The sequence below is a fragment of the Lithobates pipiens genome, unplaced genomic scaffold (genome assembly GCF_037356315.1).
Source record: "Lithobates pipiens isolate NorthernLeopardFrog02 unplaced genomic scaffold, aLitPip1_a1.2 Scaffold_1, whole genome shotgun sequence".
In the NCBI taxonomy this organism is placed as follows: domain Eukaryota; kingdom Metazoa; phylum Chordata; class Amphibia; order Anura; family Ranidae; genus Lithobates; species Lithobates pipiens.
The window spans coordinates 160,450,068-160,472,134 of NW_027507685.1; the positions used below are offsets into that span (position 1 = coordinate 160,450,068).

General features: G+C 41.5%; 1 protein-coding gene across 4 annotated transcripts in view; it reads right to left on the minus strand.

The window, feature by feature from the left end:
- DENND1A (DENN domain containing 1A) overlaps nt 1-22,067 on the minus strand; it is a 1,535,852-nt gene that overhangs the window by 904,763 nt on the left and 609,022 nt on the right. For all 4 annotated transcript variants that reach the window (XM_077478826.1, XM_077478827.1, XM_077478824.1 and 1 more), the window contains exons 6-8: nt 15,309-15,378; nt 6,138-6,218; nt 3,804-3,857 (exon numbers count right to left, since the gene is read on the minus strand). In XM_077478826.1, the coding sequence (XP_077334952.1) occupies nt 3,804-3,857; nt 6,138-6,218; nt 15,309-15,378 (205 nt within the window). The remainder of the gene's footprint in view (nt 1-3,803; nt 3,858-6,137; nt 6,219-15,308; nt 15,379-22,067) is intronic.

A 22,067-nucleotide genomic window follows, 5' to 3' on the forward strand; every position in this document is an offset into this window, starting at 1 on the left:
CTGGTCAGCAGACCAGCATTTTAGCCAACTCAGGCACCTCAGCACCACAGCTGACACAGAAGCCCTGGATAACAGAGGGAGAGTATCCAGGACCGCGTCACAAACATACTTAAGGCCGTGCACTAGTTGGTTTGCTAGTTCCACGCAGACAGGGGAGGCCTTTTGCTCTCCCAATTTGCGGTGCAAAAGTTTTGCCCACTCAGTCAGTATCTGTGACACCAGTGCGGATGACAATTTTTCAAGGATAAGTCTCTCTCCACCTCTTTGTTACTTCGTCGGATGCGAGGAGAAACAAGGCAGCACACAACCCCCACCCCCCTTTCCTGTTCTCCTGAGTTCCATCATTGTTTTTAACTATGTATAATTATGGATGCATTTATGACCTATCGAGCTTCTGATACAGGGTCAGGACAACCTTAGCTTTTACTCAATGTTAGTATGCTACAGTGACTATAACCTTTGTATTAGCCACGCATCTTATGTTATCTCTTTTTTTGTAGATTGATATTATATGTTTGCTGATCCATTTCCCTGAGGAAGAGTTTGAAACACGTCGGAATAGGAATATTCACCTGTATTGTGCTCTTTGTGTTTATTGTATTTTGCATCCTGTTTTTGCTTTTTGTATCCACACATTCATTCATATCCCTTCTACCATTTGGGCTTCTGTTTGCCCATATAGCCACTACCCCTTCGATTTTACTTGTAGTAAAATAAAAATCTTTGTTTTAAAGTAAGATATTGCCTACTAAATATTTGTCCTGTCCCTTTAAAGTCCAGCTGAGGCACCCTTTCCGCATCTACCATTAACTGGGATGTGGGTCAGGCCATTTCCGGACCATTTGCAGCACTTACCCCCCCTCCTTTGTACTGGTCGCACGGCTGACCCCACAACCGTAAACAAGGAACGGGCCACCACCTCGGCCTTTCTATCCGTGGGATCCTTGAATGCAGGAGCCCCCTCAACCGGGATCGTGGTTACTTTATTTAACCTAGATACTGGATACCTAGCTACCTAGATCCACAACCGGAGGAGCCAACCATTTCTTGAGAAGGATTTCCTCAAAGGGGTAACGCACCACCATGTTTTTGGGGACCGAAAAGGTCCTTTGCGGCCAAACCCATTCCCTGTAGATGAACTTGTCAAAATAAGTCAAATACGGGAACACCTTAGGTGAACGTGCTGGCTTGCGGGACCCAAAAGAGACAGATACATCAGCAGAGGGATCCGCTGGCTCCTGGATCTTTAGGGTATCACGCACAGCTGTGATAAGTGTTCCAACAAACGCTTTGTCGCGCCCGGACCTGGACGGGGAATCATCCTCGCTGTCCGAATGGTCCTGGTCAGCCTCGTCTGATAGGTCAGAGCAGGGGTCACCATCCGCAGCAGGGCCCGAGTCTGCATCAGAGCTCTCCCCAGAGGACGGGGGGGGGGGGGCAGGGGCCTTTTATGCGCACCTTTCCTTCCATGCACCGCCTCTATTTTAGCAAGAAAAGAGTTAAGGACCGCCAACAGGGTGTCCATGGGCACAGCACTATCTGCAGGTGACCCGGTTGCAATAGCCTGGATTTCGGTGGAAGAAACACCAGCTTCTGAAGCCATGCTGACCCTACCCTGTCTGCCACCTGCAAAGGGACTTTGGACAGTGAAGGTCCCACTCTCCTGCTGCCGCCGCATGGGGGGGGGAGAAGGGGGGTTCCTAGCGCCAGACTCACCACTCTGGGGCGTTCTGTGAAGGTTACTAGCCGTTCCTGTAGTCCCCAGGAGGTTATCCAAGTGCAGAGTTCGGAAAACGTGTCGGCAGCAGCTGTAGAAAATAGCGGTGAAATGATCTGCAGAGCTTGCACCAGCATTCAGGAAATGGCCATCCAGCGTTCTGTATACACAGTGGACACAGGAAACAGCATGTGAGAGCACATGTAATGCTGTCACAAGAGAACTGCGGTGAAAAGAGCGCTCGGGCTTCAAAAAAATGTCCGCCAATGCAACTAATAGGAAAATCTCCTAGAAAATGGCCACTGAGGCTCACAAGGGGAACCTGCTCTGCCCTCAGTGCCATGCGGTGACAGAAAAAATCATCAAAAAGTGTTGCCTTAAACCAGCAAGAATACCTCCACAGATACATTTTGGGACCCCCCCACACAGGGACCAGGACCATCGCTAGCCGCACAGACCCCCCACAGGTGAGAGACCCAGCGATCCCCCTACACACACTGCCCGCAACACATGCAGCCGCCCCCCTCCCCCGGAGGGGGGGGAGGAAAGATAGGGACGTGGGAGAGAAGAGGAGAAGGTAAGGTGGCCCCCGAATCGACCTCCCAGGGAATGCCCAGCTGCTCAACCCCCTGAGGAGGGAGAGCCGTACTTACCAGTCCTGAAGAGCTGGGAGAAATTCCATCACAGACCCACTCCTGCGCAGTTAAAGGGTGGCTGCTGGCCTGGTATACTGTGATCCAGACATCAGTAGACCGGTCATATGTATACCCCGGAGCATTGAAGCTCACCGACCACCTCTGGAGCTGAGGTATGTTGTGGCCTGCCGAACCTTAGCTGCAACCTGCACACACTCGATGGCCGGACTACAAGGATAAATCAGCCAGCCTGTCACCCAGCCGGCAGTTGATAGAAGATCCCAGGATCTTTCATCTTGCGCAAAAGCATCAATCCTGCATCAAAAAAATGGACCAAAGGGCCTGCAGGGTTCCTAGGTCATTCTCCTTCACTAGGCAAAATAAAACTGAGCCTGCTGGGGCAGTAGGGAGGGTTGTTAGCCCAGGGTCCACTCCCTGGGCAGTACTGACAATTCTGTGCATTGTGTTACAATTCTGCCTAGTTCTCCTAATGGCAGGCTAACAAACCCATTTAGTTACAGAGAGGAGCTGTGTTGGTCGGTGAATATAAGAGAAAACACAATTTGCTGCAAAACCCATTTCATGCTTTTCTGCAGCTTCTCCATTGAAGTACATTGAACCAAAAAAGCATTGTTTTGCTTTAAAAAAAAAAGTCCCTGTTTCCAAATAAACATCGGCTGAAAAAAGCATAGATATGAACGTGTCCCATAGGAAACCATTTTGATGAACTGTAGTGTGTTTCTGCAAAAAGCACCAAAAAACACATAGATGTGAACCAGGTCTAAGACGTTTAGTAACATAATGGGGTTAAAAAAACGAAAAGTAGCCCTTTATGCTACAACAAAAAGCAGATAACCACTACTGTAAGGGGTTCAATTTTTTTTTTTTAACTGTAGAAGTGTGAAAGTGGTATTTACAGTAGCGATTGTTTGCTCTTTTTGTACTATAAAGGGCTCATTTTAGTTTTTTTTAACCCCATTATGTTACTGGCCGATTAATCTATTATGGAAATAGTAATCGATTAATTTCATAATCAATTAGCTGTCGATTAATGGATTAGTTGTTTCAGCCCTATATTGCATACTCCTGACTGCAGCACTATACAATATTTTGCACATTATACATCTATGACCTCGATGAAAGCAACATCATAAGATCATTTAAATCAATTCCCATTTTTTGCTAGATCATTTTATACACAGGTTAAACTGATTCTTTAATGAAATGTGCCACCCCTGACAGTATTTCTGGAATTCTCTATTTGCCATTTTTAGACAACAATGAGCTTTGTCAGGTCAAAAAGACAGGAAAAGGAGACCCAAATCCTCCCTGTGAAGATAAATGAGTGCAGCTGATGACCTCTAGAATCCTGAAATTATAATAAAAAACTTATGTGGATCAACTGGAATTGTAAATGACTGAAACCATGGACAGCTAATAGTGTTACTCACATTCTCGGGGATACTGGGCAGTTCTCGGGGATCAGGCACTGTGAAGTAGGAATGCTGTAAAGGGAGAAAAAAAGGAATCATTAGGTTAACAAAAAAAAAGTGAGAGGAGGTGAAAATAAAGCAAGAGAGGCTCAAATTAGACAGAAGACAGATGAGTGCGCCAGGGAAGAACTCTAACTACAAACACTGATCAAAGACGTTGTTCACATACTTTATAGCACATCATAATAAAAAGTGCCTACACTGGGATCAGAAATAAATTCTCTGAGTCGAAAGCTTTAAAGCTGCACATTCTCTCTAAATTTTGACATAATCACACCAAGTCGATATCCTCTGTGCGATAACAGAATAATGACAGCATATATCGCACACTGGTCTAATCTAAATCTGCCCACTTATTTCTGGGATTAAAGTTCTGTTCATACCTATGCAGGGTGGGCTGTGCGCGCATGTTCTTGAATATTTTGGTGCATTGGGTTTATGGCAGTCTATTAATTTTAAAGAAGTGTGGGCACCTTTTTAATTTATTTTTGTAATCACATGAAAACACAAGACAATAAATTGATATGCAGTATGATTTACAACATGCGTTGGCTGGTCCCCACCCAAGCCTGGATATTATTTTTCTTTTCCAATGGTTTTTTATTATGCATTTAAAAAAAAATACAAAGAGTTTGAACATCATAAAGACTGGGTATTATTTATATTAGATACATAGTTACTACTGGAAACAAACAATAGCAAAGATAGCTGAAATCTGGCGCTGGTTATTATGTTTGCTATTTGGACACAAGTTTCAATGTCACAGGCCACTCAAAAGTGTCAGCTCTTAACATAGTTCATGGATATTCCAATACAGAAATCTCACCGTCACAATTTCTGACCAAATAGGAGTTCTGGTGTTACTGTCCACCTTTGCATGCCCCAGCAGCTCCCATTGCATGCAGTAAAGTAAATAAAAAAAAAACAGTGGGTGGGGTTTGCACTCATAATGCCCACATTAGGTATGTAGCCCCAGGAACTCATGAACAAAGATTTCACCAATAGGGTTTCTGAGCGACATATAACATACACACAGGTGGCTTAACTCTCCAGTGAATGCCAAAAAAAAACTGAAATATCCAGTTTAGGAAAAATTATCTTTTATACTAAAGCTGTGCATGTAACAGAGGACTGCAGATGGTATAGTATATTAGTCCCTTTTCCACTGTAGTTTATTATTCCAATTTTCATAAATGTAAAAATGCAACACGAAAAACAAATAGACAATATGGCTATCAAAAGCATGATATAAATTGTGAGACTACAAAAGAGCACAATACCAACACACATATCAGTTATATGCGAAAGCTACAGTATATGCTCAACATAACCTGCAGCAGACACTTTCCATGGCTTGACAAGCAGTAATAGGCTATAGAGATGACAGCGCTTCACAGGAATAAACATCAAAAAAGTGGTCACAATATAAAAAGGAAAAAGAAAAAACACAGAAAAATCCAGAATTGCGCCCACAGTGATATTCGGACTTTGTGAATAACTGATGTGCCGGAAGATACCCAAGCACAAGGTTCCTTCAGCAATGCCTTTGATTTTGTCTTCTGCTTGAATGCTTGTGAAATGTTCATGGGGAAATAACTGTCAGCATTCCTAAAGTCTGCCGGCCTGAGAAACAGGCCAAGGTAAACCAGCCGACCAGCAGGCAGGCAAAGAGCTAGTCCTGCAGGTTACACTTAATGCCAGGCTGTTTCTGCGACAATGAAAGCTTCTTGACCATGGCAGATGGTAACTTGTCCCTGCCAGCTGCTGACTGCAACCTGTCAGCTGCACTAGTAGGAAGGAATGATGGACGTCAGCTAGACGTGGCCTGGAGAAAAGAGGAGTGTCACACAACAATAGCACATTCTGAGTTAAAAGGAGCCTTATTAATATTTTCCCAGATGTGCATGTGAGAGTTCAGCTTAATGTAAAAACATGCATGTGAGTTTGTTTTTTCAATGATAATGCACACTCTTTATCTGGAAGCCACCCATGACAGGGTGTTTTAAGGATAGGTAATCATGAAATGAAAAGGAAATTTTCACCAATGGGGATCAGTCAGGAAAAAAAAAAAAGTTCGGTTTAGAGAACTAGCAATTTTGACAGTTTAGAACTGTGCCATATGATGCCCAAAAGCAAAAATTTATTGATTACTAAAACAAGTAGTGAACAAGAGTTGACACATTTTACCATGCTGAGTTAAATAGTTCCAACTAAACCTGGAGTGTTCTTGAAAATTTCTATGAATTTTGTAAGTCTATGGGATGAGGTTTTCATTGGTTTAGCTGGACTTACCACACTGAGATGAACTTCGGTTCCTGGCTCTGGGATGGGCAGTTTATAAAGAGTGTCAAGCAGTGCATTTTGCTGAGTATCCTACAAAACAGAATTGAAAAATGACATATTAAGTAGCAAAATTTCAGTGAGTGACTATTAAAAAAAAAAAAAAAAAAAGATTCTCAAAGCACAAAAAGGGCTGTGCTTTATTGGCATGAAATAAAACATTTTATACATGTTACCCCTCCTCCTACAGAATGCCCCATGAGGCTTAGAGAAAACCACACTAATAGTTGACTGATTGCTTCTTCGGACAACAGTTTATCTGAAACAAAGGCACACTTCTTAAAAATACACACATATGGGAGCTGTTGTACCAGCCAAAGGATTTGTATTTATATATTAATTTATAATATTTATACAATCAGTTTGATGGCACCACATACATTTAAAGTGGAACTAAATCCCTTGATTTAACAGTTTCAAAAAAACAGTTACATTCCTGGCATGTGGCAGGAATGTAACTGTCACACTGGCTATGCTCTCAACCAAATTGTCAAACCATCAAATGCCTGGTGTCATAACTGATCACATGTGCAGCATTGTGGCAATTGAAGAGCAAGCAATTGCCAAAACATAATCTATTAACCTTCTATGAGGAGATGAGTTGCTATCCAGATAAAGGAAGGCCCGTAGACAGGGTAGGGTGTATCTGGATTTTGCAAAAGTATTTGACACAGTTGCCCATAAACATTTACAGAACAAAATAAGGTTTGTTGACATGGACCATAGGGTGAGTACATGGATTGAAAACTGGCTACAGGGGTGAGTTCAGAGGGTGGTGATAAATCGGGAGTACTTGGAATGGTCAGAGATGGGTAGAGGGGTCCCCCTGGGTTCTGTGCTGGGACTAGTCCTATTTAATTTGTTCATAAATGACCTGGAGGATGGGGTAAACAGCTCAAACTCAGTATTTGTGGACGATACCAAGCTAAGCAGGGCAATAACTTTTCTGCAGGATGTGGAAATCTTGCAAGAAGATCTGAACAAATTAATGGGGTGGGCAACTACATGGCAAATGGGGTTTAATATTGGAAAACATTTAAAATAATGCATTTGTGTGGCAAAAATATGAATGTAATATATACACTGGGGAGAGAACCTCTGGGGAAATCTAAGATGGAAAGGGACCTGGGGGTCCTAGTAGATGATAGGCTCAGCAGCAGCATGCAATACCAAGCTGCTGCTAACAAAGCAAACAGAATGTTGGCATGCACTAAAAAAAGGGATTAACCCCAGAGATAAAGTAATAATTCTCCCACTCTACAAGACTCTGGTCTGGCCGGACCTGAAGTATGCTGTCCAGTTCTGGGCACCAGTCCTCAGGAAGGATGTACTGGAAATGGAGCGAGTACAAAGAAGCTAAACAAAGCTAATAAAGGGTCTGGAGGATGTTAGTTAGGAAGAGAGGTTGTGAGCACTGTACATATTCTCTCTGGAGAAGAGACACTTGAGAGGGGATATGAATTTTAATTTACTAATACCGTATTGGTGACTCCACAATAGGGATAAAACGTTTTCGCAGAAGTTTAACAAGACACGTGGACACTCATTAAAATTTATAAGAAAAGAGGTTTAACTATAAACTACATAGAGGGTTCTTTACTGTAAGGATGTGGAATTCCCTTCCACAGGCACTGGTCTTAGAAGGGGGGCATCAGTAGTTTCAAAAATGTATTAGATAAGCACCTGTCTTTTTTCAACCTCACCTACTAAGAAACCAGAGCCAAAAATGCCAGCGTCCTTGGCTGAAAATGATAGGAGGGTTTAGTTCCATTTTAAGGAGTACAGTGGTATCTCCTCTCTGCCCCCAGCCTGTTGACTAGACAGGAAAAGGGCACCAAACTGACCATTCTGCTATCTTCTCCAGTCAGCATGTTCCTTGTCAACACATTTACATGCATTATATCTGACCCTTCATTCTCACAAGATAAGATATTTCAAGAGGCTGCTACCAAGTGAAATTCAGTTTCTTTTACAAGTTACATGTTAAAAATACATTTTCTTATATATTATTGAATATAGGTTGGATGTACTTTTTTGTCTTTATATGTCTGGAGTTCAGGTTAACTTACAAAAGGGCCTTTTCTTTTAAGACAAACAGAATCAACAATTTCCATAGCAACTTATATGTATATTTCAGCTGCCACATTTTTATTTTTGAAGTGCAATTTACAAAACACAGGACAACATATTATAATCTCTACGGACATTGTCTTCTTTTATTTGCCTTTTCTTTCTTTTTTTCCCTGTAACAATTGCATGCCATGCAAGCACAAAAGAAACAGCTTTACTAGTAATACATTTTTGTCATAGTACTGTAAGTGTTCTTTGGTGATCTAAAAATGCTAAAGTAATATTAGAATCATAAAATAAGGATAACATGGAAATATTCATATCAACAAAATGAGAATTTTTAGCAATGGGTGGATGCTATCATGCTGTTCAAATCTTTCTTGAGCACACTTTGGAATCACCATTTCCCCAGACAGATAAAGGCAAGCCTGATTACCTCACTGGGCACAACTGTAAATTGACAGTAATAGAGTTACATTTTCCAGCAAAACATCTGGGCACTAAAACACCAAAGAAACCTTACAAGCTGTTGTCAGCTTTTCAGTTTTGGGTGGGCTTCAACTTTATCCCCTTAAAATGATGTTGTGCCCAGACAATGCACAATAAAGTATTTAAATGATCTGAATAACTATTAAAGCATTAAAGTCCTCATTCACCTCTGTATCTATAGGGCAGTGTGGGGAAATTCATCTTTAACCACTTAAGGACCGCCGTATTGCCATTGTACGTCAGCACAATGGCACAGGCAGGCACAATCACGTACATCTACGTGATTGCCTTCCAGCGGGTGGGGGGTCCGATCGGACCCCCTCCCGCTGTTTACGGCGGTCCGATTCGGTCCAGGAGCGCTCCGTGATGAGGGGATGGCCGTTGGTTTTCGGCCACCCCCTCTGGATCGCTCCTGGCCAATGAGAAGCTTCCTCCCCTGTGTATTGTTTACACAGGAAGGAGGAAGTGATGTCATTCTCCTCGGGGCGGTCTTTTTGACCGGACTACGAGGAGAAGAGTAAAAGTAAGTGTGCACCAACACTACACTGACATGTAGGTACACACAGGCACACAAACCCCCCCCCGATCCCCCCCCCGATCGCCCCCCCCCCCCCCCCCCAGTCACAGTGTCACTGATTGCATTGATCATTTCTTTACTGATCAATGCATTCCGTGTCAGTTGTGACAGTAAAAACTGTCAGGACAGTTAGTGTTAGGTCCAGGGTAGCCCCCTATCACCCCCAATAAAGATTTAACCCCCTGATTGCCCCTAGAGTTAACCCTTTCACCCCCTTTTGCCAGTGTCACTAAGCGATCATTTTTCTGATCGCTGCATGTGTCGCTAGGTAGCTATTTATTTTTTTAGGTTCACCGCCAGGTTTTTATATCGCTAGGTACCCCGATATACTACCCAATAATGGTTTTAACCCCCAGATTGCCGCTAGTTAACCCTTTCACCCCCTTTTGCCAGTGTCACTAAGCGATCGTTTTTCTGATCGCTGCATTAGTGTCGCTACAGTCGCTAGGTAGCTAGTTATTTTTTTAGGTTCACCGCCAGGTTTTTATAGCGCTAGGTACCCCGATATACTACCCAATAATGGTTTTAACCCCCTGATTGCCGCTAGTTAACCCTTTCACCCCCTTTTGCCAGTGTCACTAAGCGATCATTTTTCTGATCGCTGCATGTGTCGCTAGGTAGCTAGTTATTTTTTTAGGTTCACCGCCAGGTTTTTATATCGCTAGGTACCCCGATATACTACCCAATAATGGTTTTAACCCCCTGATTGCCGCTAGTTAACCCTTTCACCCCCTTTTGCCAGTGTCACTAAGCGATCGTTTTTCTGATCGCTGCATTAGTGTCGCTACAGTCGCTAGGTAGCTAGTTATTTTTTTAGGTTCACCGCCAGGTTTTTATAGCGCTAAGTACCCCGATATACTACCCAATAATGGTTTTAAACCCCTGATTTCCGCTAGTTAACCCTTTCACCCCCTTTTGCCAGTGTCACTAAGCGATAATTTTTCTGAACGCTGCATCAGTGTCGCTAGTGTCGCTAGGTAGCTAGTTATTTTTTTAGGTTCACCGCCAGGTTTTTATAGCGCTAGGTACCCCGATATACTACCCAATAATGGTTTTAACCCCCTGATTGCTGCTAGTTAACCCTTTCACCCCCTTTCACCAGCGATCACAGTATAAGTGTCACTGGTGACGCTGGTTAGCCAGTTAGTTATTTAGGTTCCCCGTCAGGTTTTTATATAGCGCCAGGGACCCCCATATACTACCTAATAAAAATTTGAACCCCCTGATTGCCCCTAGTTAACCCTTTCACCACTGATCACCGTATAAGTGTTACGGGTGACTCTGGTTAGTTTGTTTTTTATAGCATTTTATATTCAAATCCGGAAGGCAGTGCTTGGTTTTCGGGGTCCCGTACGCGGCTAGGCTCCCAAAAAGTCCCCCACATGTGGTATCGCCGTACTCGGGAGAAGCAGCAGAATTTATTTTGGGGTGTAATTTGACTTCTGCCCATAGCATGTGTGAGCAATATATTATTTAGTGACAACTTTGTGCAAAAAAAAAAAAAAAGTTTGTAATATTCCCGCAACTTTTGGCAAAATATAAAATATTCCATGGACTCAACATGCCTCTCAGTAAATAGCTTGGGGTGTCTACTTTCCAAAATGGGGTCATTTGGGGGGTTTTGTGCTATTTTGGCATTTTATGGCCTTCGAAACTGTGATAGGTAGTGAGGAGTTAAATCAAAAATTTGCACCCTTAGAAATCCTGAAGGTGGTGATTGGTTTTCGGGGTGCCGTGCGCGACTAGACTCCCAAAAAGTCCCACACACGTGGTATCCCCATACTCGAGAGAAGTAGCGGAATATATTTTGGGGTGCAATTCCACATATAACCATGGCATGTGTGAGCAATATATCATTTAGTGACAACTTTTTGTAAAAAAAAAATTTTTTTTTTTTTTTTTTGTCATTATTCAATCCCTTAGGACAAAAAAAATAAATATTCAATGGGCTCAACATACCCATCAGCAATTTCCTTGGGGTGTCTACTTTCCAAAATGGGGTCATTTGGGGGGGATTTGTACTGCCCTGCCATTTTAGCACCTCAAGAAATGAGATCGGCAGTCATAAATTAAAAGCTGTGTAAATTCCAGAAAATGTACTCTAGTTTGTAGACGCTATAACTTTTGCGCAAACCAAAAAAATATACGCTTATTGAAATTTTTTTTACTAAAGACATGTGGCTGAATAAATTTTGCCCTCAATGTATGACTAAAATTTAGTTTATTCGATTTTTCTTATAACAAAAAGAAGAAAATATCTTTTTTTTTCAAAATTTTCGCTCTTTTTCCATTTATATTGCAAAAATTAAAAATCGCAGAGGCAATCAAATACCATCAAAAGAAAGCTCTATTTGTGGGAAGAAAAGGACGCAAATTTCGTTTGGGTGCAATATTGCATGACCGCGCAATTACCAGTTAAAGCAGCGCAGTGCGAAATTGCAAAAAGACCTCTGGTCCTTAAGGTGTTTATTGGTCCGGAGCTGAAGTTGTTAAAGTACATCTACAACATACATCAAAACTTTAGATACAGTAGAGCTGTATTTTATGCCATATGTGTATCAGGGAGGTTTTACTTTCCTTTCTATTCTATAGACTCAACAGAATGTGAGAAAGTGTTTTTTCAATGTGAGGGAAATCCCCTCTTAGACACTTGTCACATAGAACAAGCATCCCCACTGGAAGATTTACTTTATTCCTGTTCTGGTAGTCACGCAAAGTGTTGGATTTAGCCCTCACTTTAATTCCTGGTGACAAAAAAATAAATAAACCTGACAAGGGTTCTTATTCATCCACCTCCCAATCCAAATCTATGTCTCCAGTTATACTTTAAAGTTCACAATAAAGGCGCTGAAATCCTAACTGTTATCTATCAATTCTACTGGTGCAGAAACTTTTCAAAAAGCCAGCCTGCTAATATGAACACACAGCAGTTGTTACTAAGCTGTTGGTAAACAATATGACTTATACAGTACATATGTTTATTTTTTTAATCTGCATGTTTCACTAAAAATATTTTGAGTGATCCCAACATTGCAGTGCTTGTACAGCCAATACCTGTTATATGATGACAATACTATGTCTTTGTCTCTCAAATTGGATCATGCACTGTCACAGCAGCTTCCAGTGGAGAGTACAAGTGGGCACTTTAACCACTTCAGCCCCAGAAGGATTTACCCCCTTCCTGACCAGAGCACTTTTTGTGATTTGGCACTGCGTTGCTTTAACTGACAATTGCACGGTTATGCGATGTTGCACCCAAACAAAACTGACGTCCTTTTTTCTCCCCACAAATAGAGATATTATATATATATATATATATATATATATATATATATATATATATATATATATATATATATATATATATATATATATATATAGTTATATAGTGGATAACATTGATTATAACATTGCAATGGCAACTGAAAGTCAGTAGGATATATTAGGCAGCAAGTAAACATGTTGCCCCTGAAGCTGATGAGTTCAAAGCAGAAAAAAAACACATCACAGTGTTATGTATAGGGTTGCTCATGTTAATCTGTGTCCACAGCCAAAAGCATCTACAATGGGCAAAGGGCATTACAACTGGACAACTTAGGAATGGAAGAAGGTGGATTTGTCTGATGAATCTCATTTCCTTTTACATCATGTGGATGGTCAGGTGCATGTGTGTCACTTACTGGGGAAAGAGATGGCACCAGGATGTAGTATGAGGAAAAGGAAAGCTGGTGTGAAGGCAATGTGATATTTTGGGCAATGTTCTGCTAGACAACATCGGGTCCTGCCATTCATGTGGATGTTATTTGACAGGAACCACCCTACCTAAACATTGTTGCTGACCAAGTACAAATATTCATGGAAACAATATTCCCTGGTGGCAGTGGCTTTCTTTTTGCAGCAGAATAATGTGCCCTGCCACACAGCAAAAATGGTTTTAGAATGGTTTGGGGAACACAACAACGAGTTTGAGGTGTTGACTTGGCCTCTAAATTTTCCATCTCAGTCCAATTGAGCATCTGTGGAATGTGCTGGAAAAACAAGTCTGAGGGGATCAACTAATTGCTTTCCCCACTGTACACACACACACACACACACACACACACATATATGTGTATTTATATACTATACATACATACATACACAAAGTATATGGCTGAAAGTAGATAAGCAATGCTGAGATGTAAAACGCATGAAAAAAGGTTTAATAGGTAATGAGGCCAGAGGCGACAGGTTACCTGTTTAGAGTTACAGAAGAGGTCTTGCAATAGAATTATTGCTCCTGCTCTAACGTTTGCGGCAATACCTCACATGTGTTTTTTAAATGCGTTCGCTTCTGCATGCAAGCACGTGGGGATGGGGGCACTTTAATTAAAAGCCAACGCTTTTAACACTTTATCGCCCGCTAGCGGGTGTTAAAAGCATTGCTTTACCGCCGACGCCTAGGGCGGCTCAGTGTGAAAGTATCCTTATTGTTTATTTTACTTTTTTTACACTTCCCCTTTATTTTTGGATCACTTTTATTTCTATTACAAGGAATGTACACATCCCTTGTAATAGGAATAGGGCATGACATGTCCTCTTTACAGCAAGATCTGGGGGTCTGTAAGTCCCTAGATCTCACCTCTAGGCTGGAAAGCCTGAAATACATTTAATTAAAAAAAAATAAATGCAGTATTTACATCTGCCGAGGCCAAACAAGACATCATAAATTTGTGCCCGGCCTCCGAAGGTCATAGACATGCAGGTAGGTTAATTGGCTTCTGTCCAAAATTGGCCCTAGTATATGAATGGGGAAATTGGATTGTGGGCTCCTTGAGGGTAGGGACCAATGTGAGTGTTCGATGTACAGGGATAGGGACAATAGTAGACACTCACTCAGGTTGAACTGGATGGACTGGTGTCTTTATTCAACCTTACTAAGTAACTATGCTGAATAGCTGCTATGATTGTTTTTACATGACAAGGAATCGCCGACAGTGAGAGCAATAACACCAAATTTAGCACACCTGCTCCCCATTCACACCTGAGACATTGTAGCACTAACAAGTCGCATAACACCAGGGAAGGAAAATTACTAATTGGGCCCAATTTGGACATTTTCACTTAGGGGTGTACTCACTTTTGCTGTCAGCAGTTTAGACATTAATGGCTGTGTGTTGAGTTATTTTGAGGGGACAGCAATTTTACATGTTATACAAACTGTACACTCACTATTTTACATTGTAACAAAGTGTCATTTCTTCAGTGTTGTCACATGAAAAGATATGATAAAATATTTACAAAAATGTGAGGGTGTATTCACTTTTGTGAGATACTGTATATGTGTGCACGTTTTTGTTTTTTTGCTTTGACATACGGTTTAAAAGAAGCCACATATTTTATTTTGATAGTTTTCAAAAAAGAACATGTGAATAAAAACTAAGCAAATTTCTCACTGATCATCATTTTTATTATTATTTTTTTTTTTTTTTTACAATACACAAAAATATATGCCATAAAGCAAAACATTTTCACAATGCAAATGATCAAGCCATCCACAAACTTCAGAAAATCACAAAAAATGCACAAGGTAGAAGAATATTTATTTAACGACCTGTAAGGCAGGCCATATATGATGCATTTTTTTTTTGGGCAACCAGGAGGTTGAACATATAAAAAAAAAAAAAAAAAAAGATTTGATTCCCCCATCAACCTAGTTAGTGTTGATGGGGAAGTCCCTCCCACGAAGCTGTTGTATTCTGATAGCGGGGGGAGAATTCTCTGCCATCAAAATACAATGATTAGTGTATTTTGATGGCAGTTGCATGAAGTTGATTGAGAGATTGACATCTGAAAACCAGCCTGCTCATAGATGGATCGAAACGCAGGCGATTCCTGCTGAATTTAGATTCATCTTTGGCCAGCTTTACAAAAGCAGTATTCGTTTTCATAGCTTTTTTTCATAAACATTCATGGAGGTCTGATAACATCACTGTTCATGGAATTACCTGGTTTTTCAGAGAGTAATCAGCCACGATGTTGAGCAACTTGTAGAAGACTTCGAACCAAGGGAGGTAGCTGAAAGAAACAAACAAGAGTTTCCATTTATTCTGCTGTATTTTCACATACTGCAAGCAAGACATGCCAGTTAATTCACGATTACCACCTACATGTATCTGTATTACACAGATATATGTTAAAACACAATTATGTTAAAACACAATTACCTATTTGTTATTTAATATTGTAAAATGCAGTGTGCAAACTTCAGAAATCCACACAACATAAAATAATTATTAAAGCTGAAAGCTAGGCAAACTGTTAACCTGTTTGTAATTAGGGATGAGCCCGATGTTCGAGTCAAACGTAAGTTTGACTAGAACATTGGGTGTTCGCTGAATAGTGAACAATTTGGGGTGTTCGTGGAAAATTCAAAAGCCGCAGAACACCTTTTAAAAGTCTATGGGATTAATCAAAAATTCAATTTTTTAAGGCTTATATGCATAGTACTGTCATAAAAAATGTTGGGGATCTGAGTCCTGCCCCAGGGGACATGCATCAATGCAAAAAAAAGTTTTAAAAACTGACATTTTTTCGGGAGTAGTGATTTTAATAATGCTTAAAGTGAAATAAAAGTGAAATATTCCTTTAAATTTTGTACCTAGGGGGTGTCTATAGTATGCCTGTAAAGTGGTGCATGTTTTCCGTGTTTACAACAGTCCCTGCACAAAATGACATCTTTAAAGGAAAAAAAAGTCATTTAAAAGTACTCGTGGCAATACACATAAAAGTCATTGAAAAAAACGGTATGGGATTCCCCCACAGTCCATTAACAGGCCCTTTGGGTCTGGTATGGATTTTAAGGGGAGCCCCATGCAAAAGTTTTTTTTTTTTTTAAATGGCGTGGGGGTCCCCCAAAAATCCATACCAGACCCTTATTCGAGCATGCAACCTGGCAGGCCACAGGAAGGGGGGGTGAGAGAGGGACTCCCCCCTCCTGAACCGTACCAGCCCACATGCCCTTAACATGGTCAAGGGTGATTTGGGATGACCCCCCCCGACGCACAGACTTCCCAATGGCTTCCTGGGGCGCCAGAGGGGGCGGAGCCACCCATTTACGTAACCGGGAGGCCCGCCCCCTCTAACTATGGGGAAGCCATCGTGCATCAGAGGGGGCGTGGTCACCCAGGAACATCACGGTGGCCCTGCCCTCAGTTATAAAAGAACTGTCAAAGCGAATATGTGTCATATAGCGGGAGCCTCCCATGGAGGCGGGTCATTCACGTCTTTTTTTTGGGTCCATCGGCAGAGCAAGAGAAGAAGACTTCAAGGGACATTTTTTTTTTTTTTTTTAGTAAGGACTTGTTCCAAGCTGTGTCATGTCATTTTTACCATTTTAACACTTTTTTTGTACTCAGTTACCATTTCACATGGGGGGGGAGGCCAGGATCTGGGGGTCCCCTTGTTAAAGGAGGTGTCCAGATTTCGATAAGCCCCCCACCTGCCGACCCCCACAACCACCAGGCAGGGGTTGTGGGGATGAGGCCCTTGTCCCCATCAACATGGGGGGACAGTGCTTTGGGGGGCTACCCCAAAGCACCCTCCCCATGTTGAGGGCATGTGGCCTGGTACAGTTCAGGAGGTGGGAGCTCTCTCACCCCCCTCTTTTCCTGCGGCCTGCCAGGTTCTGTGCTCTGATAAGGGTCTGGTATGGATTTTTGGAGGAACCTCCATGCAATTTAAAAAAAAAAAAAAATGGCGCGGGGTTGCCCTTAATACCAGACCTGAAGGGCCCATTTTGTTTTTTTTCCAATGACTTTTATGTGTATTGCCAGGACTGACAATTCATTATAGCCATGAGTACTTTTAAATTACTTTTTTTTCATTTAGAAATGTCATTTTGTGCAGGGACTGTTACAAACACGGGAAATATGTACCACTTTACAGGCATACTATAGACACCCCCCAGGTCCAAAATTTAAAGGAATATTTCACTTTAAGCATTAAAATCACTGGTCCCCGAAAACACGGCTGTTTTTAAAACTTTTTTTTTGCATTGATACATGTCCCCTGGGGCAGGACCCGGGTCAACAAATACTTTTTATGACAATAACTTGCACTTTTGATTATTCATGTTCGTGTCCCATAGACTTTAACGGTGTTCACACAAATATTTTGCCTGTTCACATGTTCTGCTGCGAACCGAACCGGGGGTGTTTGGCTCATCTCTATTTGTAATACATGTAAGGGATCTGTCAAAGAATTTGTATTCCGGTCCATCTAATACTGAGATTTACACAGTTTTGACACACCAGCCTTGTCCGGTAAGGCAGGAGACCCAACCTTTCTCTTTACTGCAGTTCAGCAACACTTAAAGTTGTTGTTCCTCCCCAAGCCTGTGACTGGCCAATAAATAGGAACCAGCCCACCCATGAGCTTATCTCTGTCATTCACTCTCTTCTTCTACTAGCACATTCCTTGTTAGCACATGAGCACTGATTGGTTACTTGTGCTGCTTCCCCCTCTCCCAGTCACATTTAATAATGTATTGATTGAGTTTTGTTCATACTGTATGTATATATATATATATATATATATATATATATATATATATATATATATATATATATATATATATCTGTTTAGCTTTAATTTTGAGAAATTGAAAGTTGAAAAGTTGATTTACCACCCACCACTGCTCTTTGAATGCCTTATTAAATATATTAGGGCTCACCCAAGTACTAAAAACTCATTAGCATGCAGAGCATGCTATTTCAAAAGGTTGGTTCTGATTAATTGTTACAAGTCCTCTGGATATGAAGGTTACTCGGAGGAGAAGAAGAAATGAATGATGGCTAGCATCCACACTACTAAGTGCTGCATTCAACATTTACTGTATTTCTATGTAAAACGCTGTTAGGCCAAATAGCTATGATACTCTGTCATTGCAGCCTTCTGCATCAAACAGTCTGAATGACAAACTGCCAGTGATGCCTGAAGCAAACAATCAGATGTCAACTGTTATTTTTCCAGTGAAGGTTACAAAATGAATAGATTATTTTTAAGTCTTTTTTTTTTTTTTCATAAGCAATAGACAGCTCATTTTTTCAACACTCTGATAAATAATACCTAATTAATGTTTAGTGATCTGCATTTCAGACAAGAAGGAGGGAAACCTAAAGCAAATATTCATCTGGTTTTGTTTAGAGGTCTTCTTTAATGGAACCAGTAGAATGTTACAGCTATATAATACCAGCACATTTTCATATATATATTCATATTTGTATATATATATATATATATATATTTTTTTTTTTCCTGTTCATGCCATCCATAATTCCTATGCAGTAAGTCACAAACAAATGAAAACTAAAATATAAGATGCGGTTTTGGCCGATCTTCCTTCTTTAACTGCGCAGGTGTAAAACAGAAAAAAGCTCAGGTTATATGAAAGTAATAGAAGCTTCTCTTGTTCTTTTTGAGTGTGCTGCGCAGTCAACTAGCAAAATGTAGTGGAGGAGATGGGCACAGAAGAAAAATGTTTCACAGTGCCTTGTCTTCGATATTTTATTTCCATTTGAGGAATGTAGTGACATTTTTATACTGTGATCAATAGCTTCTTGTTTACAATCATATGTGAGTATTATACCATAGAGTGCCTTAAAGCCACAGTAACTGGTGTAATGACTGTGGGGATTGGGGGAGCGAGCTCTTCAAAGCATGCAAAGATGGGAATTGCTGGGTATCGTGGACCTAACAACAACCAGCTTCTATGCAGGCACCTTACAGCTGAAAGATTCCTTGCCTGACAGTGCTGGCACAATTTCAGCAACCATATCACTCAGCAGAATCAAGGCTGGCATTGTGGGATAATTAGCCTCTCGTATAACAGTTAAGTATATGCTGACACCAATAATTTACGTCCCGTTTGACCACCGACATACGAGGCACTTCACCAATAACCACTAAAGTAATGGAGCATTTAACTATTTTAAAAAAAATAATTCTTAATGGAGCATTTAATCATTGACCACCCAGTTAAGGCTGGCTACCTATGGAGCCGACTCACACATCTCCGGGGTGGCTATGGAGCGCACTGTGCTGTGTGTCTTGGGCTCCATTTCAGGGCCGATTAAAGGCACAGATTCAGCCCTAATTCATCCCTGAAATGGAGAACAGGGACGCACAGCGTTCTAGTGCAATCCGTGGCCAGTTTAGATGTGAACCGAGCCGAAAGGTGCACTTCATCACTCGACCACTAAAGTAATGGAGCATTTAATCAATGACCACCCATTTAATTGTGCACTTCATCACTGACCACCCATGTAAGGGGCAACTTTATCACTGAACATCAACATAATAAGGCATGTTACCACTGACAGCCAAAGTAAGAGCGCACTCCACAACAGACTAAAATTATAAGAAGACAATTCTACCCCGCATTAAAAATGGTTTTCATAAGAAGGAACGTGTGGGGGCTACTAATGACCCTTGATGCTGAGGCCATAGTATGAGTGTCTCATCACACCAGGCACTTAATGATGTATTTATTCAGGTCCAGCACTGCAAAAGTATCAGACAAAACTGTAAATGCAAGTTCCACTATGTGTGAATTGTGGTGCAATAGGTATAGCAAATGACTCAATGGCATAAACACAAATTAATTGATTAAACCCAATCTGCATTTAGACATCAGGGGTCAGTTTACTAAGAGGTAAACGCTGCATGAATATTTGTGTTAAAATTACATATGTGGTATTCATCTCACAAGCAGGCAATTCACTAAAAAACAAGCACTAATTAACGGATGTGTTAAATTATTTATTTTGCCGTATTTAGCATTTGTTTTACACCTTATTTTTATTGCAGACTAGACCTCTGGCTTCAGCGGGAAGTGAAACATTTTACAGCGGTATTACTAACACTGCTAAGGTAAGCCATAGATGGCTCAATTTGGTTTCCTTCCACCACAGATGGAAGGAAAGATAATTGTTCAGTTCCCCTATCAACACAGTCAGTTTTGATGAGGGAACGCCTCCTGCAGCACTATTGTGTTCTGCCAGCAGGGGGAGCTTTCCTTGCCAGCATAATACAATGATTACTGCTAGTGGCTATAGCTGCTGGCAGTAATTACATGAAAATGAATTCAACAGGCTGGTTGTACCCAAGTCAATCGAAGGACTGACTTGGTTAAATTCAGCCCGCTCATACATGGTTCAAAACTTGGCCAGTCCCTGCTGAATCATCCAAACTTTGATCCACGTATGGCCAGCTTAAATATGACATATCTGGCTCAGGGATACTGGTTCTCAGGGAGCCGGTGTTGTAAATGCCCTTGGATGGGCCTGCGCATGCACAGTAAGCAACGTCACTCCAGCTGATATGTTTATCCAATGCTATGCACAGTGGAGGGATAACATAATTGTCAGATTATTCCCCACCGCTGGGGCACATTTTTGCTTGTTGCAGGGAATCTTCAGAGTCTTGAACGGCGGATTTTACCTGTGTAGGAGGCACTATATGACAATCTGATGAGTGGCGAGGGAGAGATGATCTGCAAAGTGCCAAGGGACAATTCTATTCTCCACCCTGAAAAACACTGAACTCACCCAACACCTTTAAATGCTGCCCTTCAATACACTGAACCCGCCCCGCAAGCCCAAGCCAAAATTGGAGAATAGCATTGTCTCAGCGCTTTGCAGATCATTTCTCCCACGCAGCTCAGAGTGTCAGATAGTGCCTCCTACAGTCTGCACATGAGTCTTCACGCCATCACAACAGCTGATCTGGAAATCAGCTGTTGTGCCATTCTGTACTGCGCATGTGCAGGCCCGGAGTGGGCATTTCCCAACAGGGGGCACTATTCAATAGAACACCAGCATACACTGGCGTCCTAACAGCTAGTGACTTCCTGCCTAGCTCATTCAAGCAAATTTAAACAAAAGTGTGGTGGGGGGGCAGTTAAAAAGAAAAGATAAAAAAGAAATGTGGGTATTCGACCACAATTCAATCGAACCGAATTGACATTCGCATATGATATTTAGTATAAAACACATGCAATAAACCTTAAGCCGCGTACACACGGGCGGACTGCATGGCCTACTTAGTCTGTCGAAACACATTTCAGCGGACAGTCCGCTCGTGTGTGGGCTTCAGCTGACTTTTTCAGCGTGCAGTCTGGCGTACTAAGTATTTCGGATTTTTCGAAATACTGTCCGTCATACTTTGGTTTCAGCGGACAATCCGCTCGTCAGTAGGCTAGTTCGACGAACTAAGAATGGCGCATGCTCAGAAAGGTTTTACACGGCGAAAGGTTGCATTGCTGTGTATTGGACTTCCTATTTCTAGTCCCGTCGTACGTGCTGTACACGTCATCGCGCAAGCTTTCGACGGACTGTTTGTGCATCCGTGTGTGGTCAAGTCCGTTCATTCGAAAGTAGGACGGACTGTCCGTCGGATTGTATGACGGACTAAGTAGGCCATACAGTCCGCCCGTGTGTACGCGGCTTTAGTGAATTGAACCCTTAGACTTAAAGATATATGGGAGATGGTCAGATCTATGCAGTAATTTGCTCTTACATTTTTACCAAAAATAATATGCACGCACACCACATGAAATTATTTTGCAATATTTAAAACATTTCAATTGAGGAAATTCTAAGTATAATTAGCAAAGCATGAAAAAGCAGCAGACACACACCTTGGTCACACTCTCTTTTACAGATGCTTCACGCTACTGGATTTTAGGATAATGCAGAAGGACTTTT